The sequence below is a fragment of the Pararge aegeria genome, chromosome 12 (genome assembly GCF_905163445.1).
Source record: "Pararge aegeria chromosome 12, ilParAegt1.1, whole genome shotgun sequence".
In the NCBI taxonomy this organism is placed as follows: Eukaryota; Metazoa; Arthropoda; class Insecta; order Lepidoptera; family Nymphalidae; genus Pararge; species Pararge aegeria.
This window is the reverse complement of record NC_053191.1, coordinates 11,794,688-11,811,358: the sequence shown is the minus strand read 5'-3', so window position 1 is coordinate 11,811,358 and position 16,671 is coordinate 11,794,688. Positions and strand designations below refer to the sequence as shown.

Below are 16,671 nucleotides of genomic sequence, written 5' to 3'. Positions count from 1 at the left end.
CAAAAAATCCCAATGAAAAACCTTCGCCTGCGTAAATATTAAAAAATACTTGTTGTCTATTCCCCCCAGTCGTGAGTCGATACCTACCAACACAAGGCGAACTCTTAATCTCTCAATGTCAGTTTTAATTTGCTGCCGGCATCGAATTACCTTCCAAGAGTTTTATTTTTGAAGCGTATTCCGTAGACAACGCAAAGGAAGCACGTTTCGGCGGCTGCGGAAAAATAAACTTACAAATATTTCGAAATGCGTTGCGAAATAGTTATAACTCTTATCTCGCTTTGTAATGATTTCTTTATAAGTATTTCGATTATGGACTAATAAAAACCGTCTCTCATGTATTATTGTGTACTATCGTTAAAAGGTATCGTACCTGGCAGATATCACTTTTATATTTTTAATTTCTCCTTTACTTCGCAATGAAGATGTTTAAAAAAATAATTAAAATTAAAAACGAGGTAGCATGCCCACCAATGAGGTTATTTATAAGATTATAAACTGTTGCTTGTACCTACTGTACTTTGGTGCTTCTATCAGGTGTTATTGTGAATGAGTACTATAGTAAATAGACAACAAACTGCCCCTTTGGTCAAGTGGTTAAAATACTCGGTTAACGATCACAAGATCCTGTGTCGATTCCCGAGTCAGGGCGAATAATTATTTGGTATTTGGTTTTTGCAACAAAACTCTTGATACAAGCCCGGAGTAAGGAAATACGCGTTGTTCACCCCGTATCTCGGAGAGTACGTTTAGCCGACGTTCCGATGGTTATAAGCATATTATATAGCATTATAATAATCGTTTAAGCTCTATACACCACAAGGTGCATGGATGGTTTAAACACTAATTAACCCACCAGACAGGAGCCCAAAGTGCCCAGCTGTGGGTATGTAAGGATAAGGACCATCCAAGCTAACGGCCCCGTCTGGAATGAAAAGAATCCTTGACAAATACTATAACTTTGATCCTTTCGCACTTATTAATCTGGGATACCAGACCTTGAGTATGCACTTTAAAAAGCTCCGAAACAAAAGTTTGAAAGTATACGTTACGTCTACCAAATTTGTACGGAGTTGTAGGGCAAAAAATTACAGATTTACTCCCGCTTTGTTTATTGAAAACTTACACAAAGTGCAGAGATATCTTAAAAGTCAGAAGTTCAAAGAGTTTGTCTTAAAATAGACAATTTTGAAATTTTTAAATGTTTAAATTTTGTTATCATCATCATCATCACCACCACCGGCGACCCTCCTCCACGCTGGCCCAGTGCGGATTGGTACACTCCACACACCTTTGAGAACATTATGGAGAACTCTCATGCATGCAGGTTTATTCACGATTTATTCCTTCACCTTTAAAGAAAGTGATACTTTAATTATGTGTTGTGCGTTTTAAGCACGTAACTTAGAAAAGTTAGTGGTGCGTGCTGGGGTTCGAACTCTGCACCCCGAAAGTGAAGTCGAAGTAACACCCACTAAGCTATCTCCGCTTTCTTAAAATTGTATGGTATCATCATAATAACAAATTGATACAAATATAAAGGACGGGACAGCCGAGGGGCTGCAGACAAAGGCCCGATATAGGTAAATAAACTTGAAAAATTATGAGCCTTACAACAAAATAGACACGGCGTTTAATTGCCGGCATCAAGTATATTATATACCTGAATACGAAAATTTGTTTATTAGTTTGCCCTTCTATAACGCAGCAATAACAGATAGACATGATCGCTTTTTATGAAAAGAAAGGTTTTAGAATGGAAACTTAAACCAAAAACTAGTCTTATAAATAGTCGTACCATTAATGTATTGAGGGTTCGTAAGAAAGTATCTTTTATGAAAAAAATCATACAATTGTATAGGTAGGTATATTTACAACGGCAATATGAAATGGTAATAAATAGGTAATTTTTTTTTTAATTTGTAAAGGTACAAAAGTGAACACTTAAATATAATGAAATTTATTTCAGTTTGATAAAAAGATAATGTGATCTCTTAAATGTCCAGTTCTATGCATTCTCATGTAGCGCTGTGTTCACTAGACCAAAACAGAACCCCGTAAGCCTTAAATGTTTTGAGCTAATACTTATATAAAAAATGTTCACAATGACAATCGTGAATCGTGTACTTATGAAAATATTCGCGAAATATTTTAGAAAGATGAAGAGCAAATTGCACTCAATTCTTTTTTGTTTGCAGCACCGTAGCTCCAAAATGAGTGGACCGCATTTGCAGAGATTAATTTGTATCGAAGGAAAAGTGGATTACCGGATTGTTTGGAGCCCAGTTTTTATTTGTAAAGAATATTAGTTACTTGTATGAAAATATGGGGATGATTCGCCTTTACCCTTTTATCTGCAGTCACCTTAGTGCAGTCACTTGGTGAAGCTCAAAACTGTCACCTTTTAAATTTCAATAGAGCTTTATTACTTCGAGTTATTGATTTGTAGGATTGGAAGATCCTTAGATTCGAAGACCTTCGTAACGGTCTGAACTCTGAACGTCAAGTTTTCCGGACTCTGTTGCACCGATAACCGGAAATACTTCTAAACTGTCTCTTAATTATGTCATGTATATCCGATCCGTATCAAAGGAATCGGCATCGGATCATCCTGGTAAGAAGCCGTCTTCCAGTCCTTGGTTTCTATCAGTTGCTGGTAGACTTTTGCTCGACCTCAACTGGTTAGCCAAATTGTAGTAAACTCTCTTTCAATCTCCTGCCTATCTTAACGCAAAGTGAACCTCACATTAGATTAGGATTGCACACCTTTATCTCACCTAAGTTTTTGACAAATCAATCAGTTCAAAAACCCAATTTATAAACCTGCAAGCACGTTCAGTCTTAGTGAAATTTTCTTACCATCAGATCAAAAGTATCAATCAATAACAGTTCACTTCTAAACTAAGGGCCTTTCCTTTGCCTATTATCACCACTCTGGGCAGCCGCATTGGTGATCGTGGTTGACGGTAGTAGTAGCACAGAGGACGCCGCTGCCCTTCCGTCTCGCTTTGTCGCCTCGTACGATACCCGCGGTAAGAGGAATGATAGTAAAAACTGTCATCTTATTTACCGTCAGCACACGGCACTAGTGTAACGTGAACTTGTGGTCAAATACCTTAGACACTTCGTTGTATCGTTGTGTGTGGTATTACAGTTAGTGAAATCCACAAAGGGAGAGTCCGCAGGTACAACCTTTCGTCCATTATTCTTAGACACCTGACCCGAGCACACAAATAAAGGCAATTCCGATAGCCCCACAAAAACCTCCTGATCTAACCCCGTCGTCTGCCGAAGAAAAATTAACGCACAAGGGTCGGCCCGCATTACACGGGGAGCGGTCACTAATTAATGGAAAAGGATTAAATTCGTACGAATTGAAATAAAATAAATATGATAAAGGACGGGTCTCCTTGGGCGAGGGTGGTCTCGGCCGTAGGGTTCGCCTGTCAATACATGGGGGCTTAATTAATTCGGGTTTTTCTTTGCGCTGATAAGGTGAAAATTAGTCAAAGTTATGTAATTTTCTCTAGGTCAAAGGACCTTTCTTTCAGCGGAGAACTCTGTAGGTCAGTGAAGTTTTTTAACGTAGACCATGGAAAGGTTGAGCTTTGTTAAAGAAAATGGAAAAATACTTTCTGATCAAGATGGGAAAGATCTGAACCCTAGGAGGTATTAAAATCCTTTAAGACTACTGCTGGTCTAAACGTCTCTCCCAAGGAGTGGGTTTGCCCAATCATCACACTGAGCATACGGGTTAGTGATCGCTTAGCTTAGCCACATTGTACCACAATACACCCGCGCAAGGGCCTTGACCACTGTGTCTTATCTGATCTACAAGCCACTGGGTCAGCAAGACCTAAAGAATCCTTTACTGATAGAAATCCTTAAAGACTTTAAGAGAAATTATAAAGCTGTATTACCAGGTTAGCATCACTGTCTCTACGCATATAAACGTAGGTATTCTCTTTTATTATCGCTTAAAACCGCTTTATGTATTATGATTTAGGAGCGGATGTATTCATTGAAATTCACGGCTACACCGTTATCAGATCTCATCTCTTCATGTATCATATTAATTGGGCACACCGCATCGGTCTTAATTAAATGTAATTTTTATTTCGGCTTTACGATTTTTAGATTACATTTCCACATTAGCGAAGGCTATACAGTTATGTTTGAAAATGTTACCAGTAATTTCTGTCGAATTAATTAACATAATGCTCGCACACAGCGAGGAGCTACGTAAAAATTATGTACATTTTTTTCGATGTGTGCCTTCGGTAATGTTTTCCGATTTTCCAGTGCAATATTTTGTATTAAAGTAGCGTTCTCTATATTTTGCGTAACTGCATAGGTAATATCTGTAAAATGTGGGTTAAATAAAATCTGTACATTTGCCGCAACTTATTCTCTTGTTGTCTGACCTAGTTTCGATAACATACTCGTAACTATTATATTTTAAAACGACTGAGTAAGCAATTTTGACGTCAGTCGATAATTTAAAGGTATGAAAACTTAGAAGTGTTGAAAAAAAATGTACTATGGTTTAAATTTTAGGGTTGATCAATCTACTGTATGAGATTTTTTTCAGAAATAAGATTGCCTTTGTATATAAATAAGTGCTTTCCTATTTTTTTTTGCATTATTATAAATTTACGTCAAATAAAGAATTTATTCTTCTTATTCTTCTACTGCGAATGAATTATTGTCAGCCAATCAAGAGTTAAATCTTGAATATCCAAATTGTATAGATGTAGTTCAGCCATTTTGACTGAATCAAACACGTTTTTTTTTAATCAATTCAACCAATAAATAAAAATTATGCTTATGTCAGAAAATCAACATGTTAACTTCTTTGTTTACGGTCCTACAGTCATCATAAAACTTTGTGTAACCTCTTGTTTAACTAGCCACTTATTGACCTCTGTTTTTTCTAAAAAAGGAACTTTAATTAATATCTTGTTCTTGTTCTCCTCTCTCCTCCTCTCCAATTCCAAACAAATATTTTAGTAATTTTAATATTAGTCTTAATTAAAACTACATAATTAACCCCTTTTATGTGTATAAATACATACAGATAAATAATAAAAGTAAATTAATTAAGTACCTATATCGTATTCAAAGTTCTTGTAATCATGAAGTAGGTTTGTTTCTTCTGTTAAACGCAGGTTATTCCCTAGAGGAAAAAACATCAGATAGAAATAGCAAATTAAATATTAATCTTTAACTAAATAAATATAGACAATAGTATCAAAACGAAATATATAGTCATAGTGTTGAAAATTTACTCGTAAGATGAGTTTTGAATTGACACTGAGTCAGACGGTGAGTTAACAGATCTGGTGCCGATTTCACAATAAAAACATACATTTCAATATATAAGTATGCTATCGAATATTCCCTATATTCGACAAACACAAAGTTAAATTAACATACTAAAAGCCATTCAGATCAATAACAAAAAATTCAGCAATGAAAGAATTTCAGTCCACGACTCTTTTTAACACAAAACTTCGAATTACCTAGAATTTACAATATACCTTTTTGATGGATTACTTATTATTTCCAAGCCTAGGCTGCTTATAAATAGTTAATCAGAAATTTAAATTATACAAAAGATGACGTCGTCTAACGACATTTACATAATTCGCTTTGTACGAAACTCGCCTAATAACGTGCGATCATCTTAAGCTAATTAAAAAATCGCGATAGCATGCACCGTGTCAAAATACAATTTTTAAAGAGAAAATATTTTGATTATTCCAATTCTAAATTCACGTATTATTAACCTTAAGTTTATTAGTCATTCCAAATTGACCATCAAAAGCAAGTGGCTTATAAGTAGTAATTAAATCTTCACCGATTCGTTCACTAGCTACGAATTTAACAAAGAACTGTTATCTATCTGAACCATCACAAAATTCAACTGTTTAAGCAATAGATTAAAGTGTTCAGAGTCTCACGGGAGGAATCGTTACGATAGCGGTATACTTGGTTAATGATTCAACTAGTTTAACGCGATTTACTTGTGAATCTAGTATTTTATGCATATCTTTATCATACACATTTAATTATTTTCAATTCTAACTGAACTTATCTAATTAGTTTTTGTGACTTTAGCACAATTACTTGTACCGCACACGGGCACAGAAACCGAAGATATAATGGAAACAGTAAAATTTATCAAGTATTAAAAAATATAGTCTCTGAGTTTTGATGCATGAAATTATCATAAATAAAGACAATCTTTGTAAAACAGTAACCTAGTAGTTAAACTAAAATAATGATGTATTAAATTTTATTGTAACCATCAAATACTTACTTTAGCTTATTAGTTTATTTTACTAGCAAGAAAGCTAAAAAAAACAACTTTAAGATACCCAATGATCTTCAATGCTGCTTTTCTGCACAAATATTTATTTCATTCCATCGTGGAAATACTTCGTCCTGCCGTTCCTTCATCTCGTAAAATTTTAACGATAAATTAAAAGTATACTTAGATTTTTATACTTTTCTAGACATTATTGAGCTCTTATGAAAAAAGCTGAAAACACAAACGATTATATCGATTCTTAATTTGTTATCTGAATCTTTTAATTATTTGGATGTTCGTCCCAGTTGCGACGCTAACAAAATAACAATTCTCAAACTTTGATTAAGCTATTCCAAAATTTATTAAATAGAGGTCCGATTGATGAATACCGATGAAAGGACAGAAATTAATACAGACGCGGTGGGATTGAAGGTTGTATTGTTCGAAACATCGCCATTGTCTGCCACTAATCGGGTTCGATTTGTTTGTTTCGTGATAAATGCCGAGGTAAAAGTTTGAGATCGCAGGCTTTTAGTGATATACATTAAATTAAACATTTAACGTTTAAAAATTAATATTATACAGTTTGAATGATTGAGGATTACGATAATAACCCAAAAAAAAAAGAACTTCAATGAATACTTAAGAAAGGTAACTTATGTAATTATAATTTTAATTACAGCTATTCATCTAAGATTGATAAAAATTCACCTCGCCACTGGTGATTAATAAAAGATTTGCAAAAATAATAATTAGTAGAGCAATTACCTCTCGAACATTAAGAATAATTCCAAACTGCAGTCCAGTCTCATTGTTATCTATGGCATTACTATTGTTTGTATAAAACTAAATAAATCAATGTCTAATTATCATGTCCATAGACTTTCGTCATTGTGAAGTTTTCTCACATTAAAGTATTTGGGAGTTGTCGCAGCGCCGTTACAATCGTAATTATAAAAATTTCTTCTAATATTTGAAATTTCGGTTATTTTTAATGGTCCAAAATTATATTTATTACATTTTATGTTACCGTTCACACAATTAAACTCGCTTGAACCTCGACGTGTGTAATTGAGTAGGCAAACATTCATGATTTTTAATGAATGACCGCAATGCTTGCATCGCTTTCGAACATTTTCTAACTTTCTAGTTGTAAACATAAGATTATTCGGTTGAAAATTGAAATGGTTTTATATAATTGGAATTAGAACGTCTACTTCAAATTATAAATTCATGTAATCTTCCATATTGTTAACCATTGTAGCTGATTTCACTGTATTTTCTGCGCTTTAGATCATTATGTTTACACTGACTTTTAAAGTATCTACTAATTTATTTCTAATAATGGTTATCACAGTCCAAATCTTTAATGCTTAACTATAAATGCAGCCAAATTGCTGCTAAAAAAATAAATTTATCATCCAACGACTTGATTAAAAATGTAGAAAATGTGATCACATGTATTCACAGATCTGTTTATATTTCCAGGAAATGAGTACTCTGCCAATAACAATGCCTATTTATAATAAATATATCTAGATTAATACACCACTGAATCTATTTGTTCTTTCTGTTAACATGCCTCCCACTTAATCCTCGAACGTAGGCTGAAACTAAAGTATTGTCGCACACTTACGTAACATCTTCTGCGGCAATTGAGTGTGATTGATCACTGCTGTCGTTATTGTCTGAATCATGATGCTGATTATGAGTTGAACGTGTCACAAATGCTCTGTCACCTCTATAAGCGTTTCTATTTATAGATTTCGAAAACATTAATTTAATGTCAAAAAATAATACAATTTAACTAACGTGACACTTTACATCTACGAGTGTCTGAAGTAAGTTAAGAAACGTAAATAAAAGATTATTATTATCACCAATACTCAACACAGCCCAGTTACAATAGTTGAAACTTACAGTAATGAGACTGGGATCCATTCATCAAAGAATTATGGTTAAATTGAAAAGCTCATTGATGCTACGAAAGATATTTTGACTATGTATTATTTCTCTGAGGAAAATTTTAATCATAAGCCGATGCTTTTAAAACTATGAAAGGAGCAATCAAACAAATAAATTGAATGAGTGATAAGCACTAATTGTCGGTTGAATCTACGCTATTAATCCAGCAATCACTGATTTCATCGCATCACGTGAAATGTGCGTGGACGCAATATCTATAAGGCTTCATGCAATAATGCACAAGAAATAGAGGCAGCCAATTACGAGTAAAGCTGTCGAGTACTTGATGAACAGTGTATGGAAGAGTTTGAGATGTTCATGATCTCAATATACTAGATATTTATTACAATGTGCTTCAGTTAATTACTTGTAATTAATTGAAGAATATTGCCATAAATATCTACTCTTGTAGTACAGTTGCATTAACTACGTAACTAATATTTGCTCTGTTGTATTATGTTTCCTTATGATAAAAGTATGAATTATATACTAAGTAAATAAAATTTGTCACACTAATGTATTATCTGTTCACCAAACTATTAAATCTGTTTACTTTCTATGATCACAAGAATTTACGTTAACAGCATTACGTGAAGATAAGAGGACTGCAACTAGAAGAAAATTATATTATGAAAATATCTAAGATAAATATTATGATATTGATGAAGGAATAACGTGAAAACCCAAAAGGCGATGATAACAGTACAATGTTAAGTTCTAACTAGTATGTTAATTATATTTAGCCTATATCAAATACAAAATGTGGATAACAAAATATAACGTTACATGTGAGTCACTTCAATAATAACGATCGAGCGTAAGTCACCTATTAAAATGATTGTATTCTATACTAGTGGGCCTGGCAGATACAGAAAGTAACATAAAAATCTGTCGAGCCAGTTTAAGTTATTGCGAGACTAAGGCTGGATGTGCTTTAATGTTAGCGTATATAAAAAGCTAAATTTATTATGATGCAGTCTAAAGTGGATGCGCTCAAACATAGAAGGGGCCGAAATGTTTTTAATCCAATACCTGTATAGTTTATACGCCGTAGCTGAAACCGTCCACCAGGCTATTATTATTTTGACAACCAACTTTGAAAATATATGAGGGTTCCTCAATAGTTCGTCAGCTTTCACCATCGTTCTTCGACCGCATTTATTACAGTTTTCTTCAAACCCATGGATACTGTTTGTTTTCCTGGAATAAAAAGTAGCCCTCGTCCTTCCCACTATCTTCATCCCAAAAATAAAATTGATTGTTAAATTAGTTAAGGCGTGAAGGAAGAATATACAAACAGTTATACTTTCATCTTTATAATATTAGTATTGCAGTTGGTTTGTTTCAGTTTTTAATATATATAGATAATACGGTAATTTTACTTACCGTATTATCTCAGAGTCTACATTAAGCTTGAATAGTTCGGTTTACTGGAAATCGTTGATGTTAAAGTAATGTATAACTCACCCAGTCTACCAACACCCTAAGCAGTACAACAGACGATGTTATCTGTCCAAGTCACGCGCCCACGCAGCGTGCATTTCAAATATTTTTCCATCATTTGCTTTAATTACTCAAATCTTGCTTGAAAGCGATCAATTTCACCGGTTTTATTGGCTTGCTTTATGGTGGCTATGAACTGATTATTCGCAAATTTTCTTATTCTGAAAACTTTTAGTGTTACCGTGAACACGGAGTCATTAAGATTATCAACCTGATATACGATGTCATATGTTGCCTAATTTTTTTATTGATGCTATGATTAACAACACCTCCATTTTATCACCGTGACCAATAAAAATTTTAATTAACCAATATTGAATGCTATTGTCCATAAAAACAATGCAGATTGTAATGAAAATGCAGTTTTATCCATTAACGCAGACAAAGCCACAACGGTCGAGTAGTTAGCAAATAAAAAAGGTATTTTTGTACCGGCCAATAATCAACATTACGCATCCGTTTTAATGAGATCTAGAGATTACCAAATGAACAGGCAATGAATGGGACAGGAAGTAGCACAAAGGATTCTACGTCACCGGTCACAAGAACAAATAGGCTATGGGAACTGATTAATAATTAGATTAAACACAACACGTGGAAAAGCGAATGCGAATCGATGTTTCCTCTATTGCACTACGCCAAGACTAATAATGCACACCTTGACAAGCCGTAATACATAAGAAATTGAGTCTAAAATCAAATGCATAATTTCAACAAACTCAGTAACAATATGAATAAGCGTGAAGTCTCGATAACTTAACGTTAACTCACGAAGTACAATGAATTGTAAATTGTGCTTTAAGTAATTTTTATTATAGTTGGCTAGCAAAACGTTAGTAAAAGACTGTAAAATAATATAGCGGTACTAATTGTCGCCTTTGTTTGTTTCAGCGAGCTACCTTGGCGGAAAAGGAGGTAACGACGCTGAAAGAACAGCTAGCTACCACCAGTCCGACGCCCCTCCAAGCGACAGTACCCCTAAAAACCAATGGCTCTCACATAGAACCCACAAGAGATCAGGCAACAGAAACAAGAATACCCGATAGATTTAGTCCAGATATTAAAGAAGAGAAAAGAAGATCGCCAGATATTGATGAAGATATAGAACAAAAAATAGAAATGGCCGCCACAGCAAGGAGTAACAGTAACTCCTCCAGAAGTAGCCCCGTAGTTAATCAGAGCAGTAACTTGGAAAACGAGCTAGCTGCGAAAGAAAAAGAGGTAAGGATAAAACATTTGTATTGCTTAAGTAAAAAATATACTTAGTGTCTACAGGAAATCGGGCTATATGAAAAGCTGAGCCTGTTAATAATTGATTATAAGCGTAATAATTAAATTAAATTAATTCTAAATTATTTATGTTCAATAACAAAATTTATTTTAAAAGATAATCCTCATAAAAAAATATCCCAAATCAATCAATAAAGCTGACACTTAAGGATATCAAAATGGATATATCATTACATCCCGTATAGGGAAGGATGAGTTGTGTCTATGAGGTCACTCGGTTAACTGGCTAGAAAATTATAGTTAAAGGATGCAATAGCCTTGCGGTGCGCGCGCACTGCCATCGCGTATCGAATGTAACGTACGATCAATAAATCAATTACATGCGCGGGGGCAACGTTGAATTGGATTTGACAGTTGGCTACGTTTAGGGACGGTAGAGTATCGATAACTCATTTTTTAACATTAATATTTATATCACCATCATCTAACAACCAATGGACGTCCACTGCTGGACATAGGTCTTATGTAGGGAGTTCCAAATATTACGGTCTTGTGCAACTCGCTTGATGTCATCCGTCCAATATTTATATGTACTTCATTAATGGGGTTAAACAACTGTAGTGGATATAATTTGGGTATAAAATATTTGCGTCCTATATATTGTATTGTAGAATCAACGCGTTTCTGGCTCACTACGGGACACCGACTCCGCTCATAATGGGAAGGAAATACGAATAGATTGTAGTACACTACGCGGGCCTAGTGGAGATCAGTAGACTTCACAACTATTGATGAACATTATGGGCATGCAGATTTCCTCTTGAAGTTGTCCATCAACTATAAAGCAAGTGATATTAAACGCACATAACCGAGAAAAATTTAAGTGATGATGGAAGTCGATGGAAGGCTCAAGCCCTAACCACTAGGCTATCACGGTTTTTTAATAATAGAATAGTGCCAATTTTCTTTAGTTCACGTAACATGATAAATTTAGCTTAAAGAAAAACAAAGTGATCATTACACACTTCTTAAGTTAGTAAAATCGCTCAAACCCAGCACTGGCTAAATATTTGATTTGAAGAGGTCAAGTTTCGGATAATTGAGTCATGAGACCTAAGATATAGTGTCCAATTAACAAAGCATTTCTCTTCAACTTAGAAATAACATTTAGAATCATTAACACTTAATTGATATAGGCAACAAAAAATATTTTATGCTTAATAACCGCTGTTTAAAAATGTAGGTTTAATAACTTTTAATATCATCATTGTTTGCTATTTTTGAACTTTTTAATTGCCATGGAAGATTTTTTTATTGGTCCACTACAAAAGCACCAACACATATAAGTTCAAGTTCATTTACATCGTTTAAATTACGGTATTTAAATTACGGGTTTTTTATAAGCATGCCTTCTTTAACAGAAGATTGATAGGAAAATCGAAGTGACAATATAAATATCAATAATTACGAAATAGCTTGACTTTATTTACACTTATTTAGTTTGTACAGGCCTAAAAATTTGCAATGCTGTCCGGGAGCTTAGGTCATGAGCACGTCCGCGTGATGCTGTTTGAAGCAAACTGAACCTAATTATTTTTCAATTATTATAAACTAGCTGTTGCCCGGCTTCTTCGTCTGCGTTTATTACTGTTTTTTACAAATCCTGTGGAAACCGTTAGTTTTACTGGGATTTAATCCCAGTAAAACTAACGGTTAGTATTTTAACTTATGTTACTCTCCGTCCTATTAATTAAATCTATACCAAATATTAAGTTCATTGGTTCCTTAATTATTCCGTAAAGTAAGGACAAACAAACTCATCTTCATTATGGACAGTCTACTTCTCACGATAGAAGAATACCATTCTCGATTTTAATATCGTTATAATCGTAGTTGTAATTTAATAAAAATCGATGTTCTTGATACAATATCATCGATAATCAATAAAGGCAACCCTATAGCGAGCGAACAGGATATGTTCAATGGAATGATTGATCGGTACCGAACGTCGGTAATCCTTGCACTAAATAAATATCACGTGGTATTACAAACAAGCTCTGTATAGACCAATTAAACAAGAGTTGCTTCGAAGAATGACCTCTTGGTTTTAGACGTTCGGGCATGATGGTGGAAATAGCAGATGCGACTGACCTTTCAGTAAGTATATACGGGCGTAGTAAAGCTAACAAGAAAAATGTGCCGTGGACATTTTTAGTTCGGGTGTAACTCCCTTCAGAGTCCTACATAACCGCTTAACATAACATAAAGGAGGTATTAATAAATCTTTTCCACCATGCCAAAAAAAAAAAACAAGCAACCTACCAAATCATTTCGAAATAACAAATTTGCAATTAGTGAATTTGATTGGAACCGAGAGGTATATAGATCAATCATTGTGTTTTAAAAGCTTGTATTGGGCTTTTCTGTTAAAAATATCGCAGTACCAGTCCGGAGTTAGGAAATTGGATACGCCAATGCCTCAGTTAATCGCTATAGCCAAGGTTAGATCGCTGATAATGAAGAAACTTGGATTCTCTGGTGGTGCCAAATTTATAATGAAATTTTTTCTGTTGAGAAATTCTGTTATCAGCCCGAAGTTAAGATATCAGCGTCTTCCACTTCTGTGGCTCGAAGAGCAGAAGCTTGCTTAGCCCCATACGGGCAACGTTTCTTCTAATCTCTACATCCCTTTCATCGGCAGAGAAGAAAGTAAACGTGCATATGTTTAGTATTTGTAGGTTTCGTTTTCAGGTAGGTAAATATCTAGGAAGTTTACTTTATTAAGGACTAAAACAGTAGGGCCTGTCGAATACATTATGACCTCCAGGGATTGCCCACACTGATAAAAATACTCTTGAAGTGGATCGTGGGTGTCGGAAGCCAATAAATTGCTGCATTGATTCCACGCAACATCACTGCCTGTTTGTGCAAGAGAGTTAATATTGATTGATTGTACCACTACCAATACTGACCCAACGGATGTTTCAATGCGTGAATACCTTTTTTAACAAATTCTACAGAAGACTATGCGAAACCTAACTACTTGATTATACAATGTTATCCACTTTGATATATGTATATCATAAGATTTGAGTTTTTGCCCTAACTGTTTTTAAACAATTGACAGGTTCATTTTAAAAGACCAAGCTTAAGACGAGTTCCCGAAACCAACAATAAAACGTTCCAAAAACTAAATTTAAGAAAAACTATTAAAAACTCAAGACAAAATAGTGAATATGCATTTAGCCTGTATAAATGGTAACAAACTTAATACCTATATGATAAAATAATCCAAAGTACCAGCAATGTAAAGATACTCGCAGCACTCCACATTTATGAACATTAAACACCAGTTTTCCTAACTAGTACGTAAATGTTAAAAAGGCCCGGGAAAAATAGGAAAAAAACGAATTAATTCAAAAAACCATGCACTGACTGAATGGCCACGGACGATGCAACTGAGTTCTTGCCATTCACGTACCGTCATTAGTGCATTGAATCGCCGAAATCTGCGTTGTAGTGAATTGGAGGCTTTATTTGTTTATCCTTCAATAGGCTATTTTTCAGTTACGTAAATGGAATCTACACAAAATCAGTTTAGGCATTGCAATATTCTTTACAGAAAATCGCTGTAAATTCAATATGGCTGGTTCCATATGAGAATATGTTATGAATAAACAAACGGTTGTGCTCCCTAAAGTTTTGCCACGTATCATCAAAGCTTGCCATTTGGGTTGTTGATGGCATGATTGGCTCAATGATACTGTTAGTGCTGCAGTACATTTTAGGCGATCTCGTAAAGAACGACAATACCGCCATTGAGTGAGACGCGGTGGTAGCCAGGTGGTAGACACCACGGACAAATAATAATTAATAATAATTTTCTTAATTGTGTCTCATTTACAACGGGTTCTTATAATCTAAGAAACGGTAACAACTGTATTAGTTAGAAACTGTGTTACAGCTATTAACGCCCACCTCCGGATTTGCTCAAATACAAAAAAGACTAAAGCAAATAAAATAAAAACTAAAAAAATACAACTAAATATTACAAATACTACTATTGTGAGTAAAGCATTCATTAGATAGACGACTTGATAGGTGACGTCAACAGTGGTGCAAGGAGCTATTCATTCATAAGTGGCATAACATTGGGATTTGGTATCCCCTTCAAATCACTTATGTCCAGCAATGGATGACCTTTGTTTAATATGCTAACGTAGATGCAGCGGTTGCGATACTTGCCTTGTTCATCCATCATCCATAGCCTAGTCCACTGCTAGTCTAAGGTCCTCTCGATAAGGGAGGGTTTGCCCATAGTCACCACACATCAGTAGTATTAGCAGCAGCACAGAGGACGCTGCTACCCGTTCTCCTTTATAATCTCCTAGTTACTTCGTACGATGTACGGAAGAAGAGTGGTGGTGACAACTGTATAGTAATCTGCCATCGCCAAACGACACACCACACTGCCCGTTCATTAAACTTTTATAATTCGAAGCAAGCTTGTGAAGCATGAAGAAATAAAAAATACATAAGGCAAAGGTATTAAACCCCTTTAGACTCGGAACCCTATAAAACAACATTACAAATTTGATTTCTATGATTCCCATTTTCCCCATCGGAACGAGTTTTCATAATGTTTTTTTATAAACCCTATCGAACGAAGTGACAAACTTTTCCCTCAGTTTTTTTTTGTTTTCGTTTCTTTTTACGAAATCTCACTCGATTTTAATTAAGTGGCATAGAAGGGTTGAAATGTTATTTCTTTTTGATGACAACCGATAAACGATTCAGTTCTAAAAACAACTTTTTTGATTATGGTTTCAGTGAATTGGTTTTGATTGGATCGCAATTTCCATTTAACTTTGTCAAGACAACTGTCAAAAAAGCGCTATAAAAAGCTAATTGTAAACGTGAATTTCTACTGATTCACACTGTTGTTTTTGACTCATGTTTTTGTCGTAAACGAAAATAATTGCTAGGGTGTCGAACCTTATTTTGGTAAATAGAAAGTTGAAAGCTGCTATTACACTTAGTAAAACTGAACTAGCCGTAATTAACTACTGTAACTAGTCGTCTTTGATAATCCTATTATATAAGATATTAATGAAGCTATAAAGTTCTAGAGTTGTCATGAGAACATGAATAGATAAGTAAATCATAAGAATCTTTTTTCAGGCAATGGCCCTGACTTCTAACTCAATCGCATAGATGGCGCTGAACTAAATCCTGAACTGTAAATTCTTAATGTCACTGCGGAGCGGGACATGAAAGAGTGATGACGCTATTTTTGTGCACACAAAAAGGAAAACACTCGAAATTAGTTTATGACGACTGTCTGTCGTTCGATTTATTTTAATTTTGTTATTTTTGGTCGGCGCATGCGTTTCTCTTATTAGGTTTCGACTGTCGTAAACTTACTGTCAGTTCGGCAGTGAATTATCTTTGAACGCAAAATGACTAATGATTTACTCAGATATCGAATATAAGTAGGTACCAACTAAAGTTTTAATAACCTTTATGTAGTTAGAAGTACTTAGAGTGCCTACTAGTTTACTGACTGACACTGACAAAATTATAAAATAATACCTTGAAATTTTAGAAATGAGCGAATAGCGTGAGGCTTAATAACAAATATGTCTATTACTGCTGCATTA

At 34.6% G+C, this 16,671-nt stretch overlaps 1 protein-coding gene across 7 annotated transcripts in view; it reads left to right on the top strand.

The window, feature by feature from the left end:
* LOC120628168 (homeobox protein cut) overlaps positions 1-16,671 on the top strand; it is a 193,036-nt gene that overhangs the window by 88,752 nt on the left and 87,613 nt on the right. For all 7 annotated transcript variants that reach the window (XM_039896406.1, XM_039896404.1, XM_039896401.1 and 4 more), the window contains exon 3: positions 10,673-11,002. In XM_039896406.1, the coding sequence (XP_039752340.1) occupies positions 10,673-11,002 (330 nt within the window). The remainder of the gene's footprint in view (positions 1-10,672; positions 11,003-16,671) is intronic.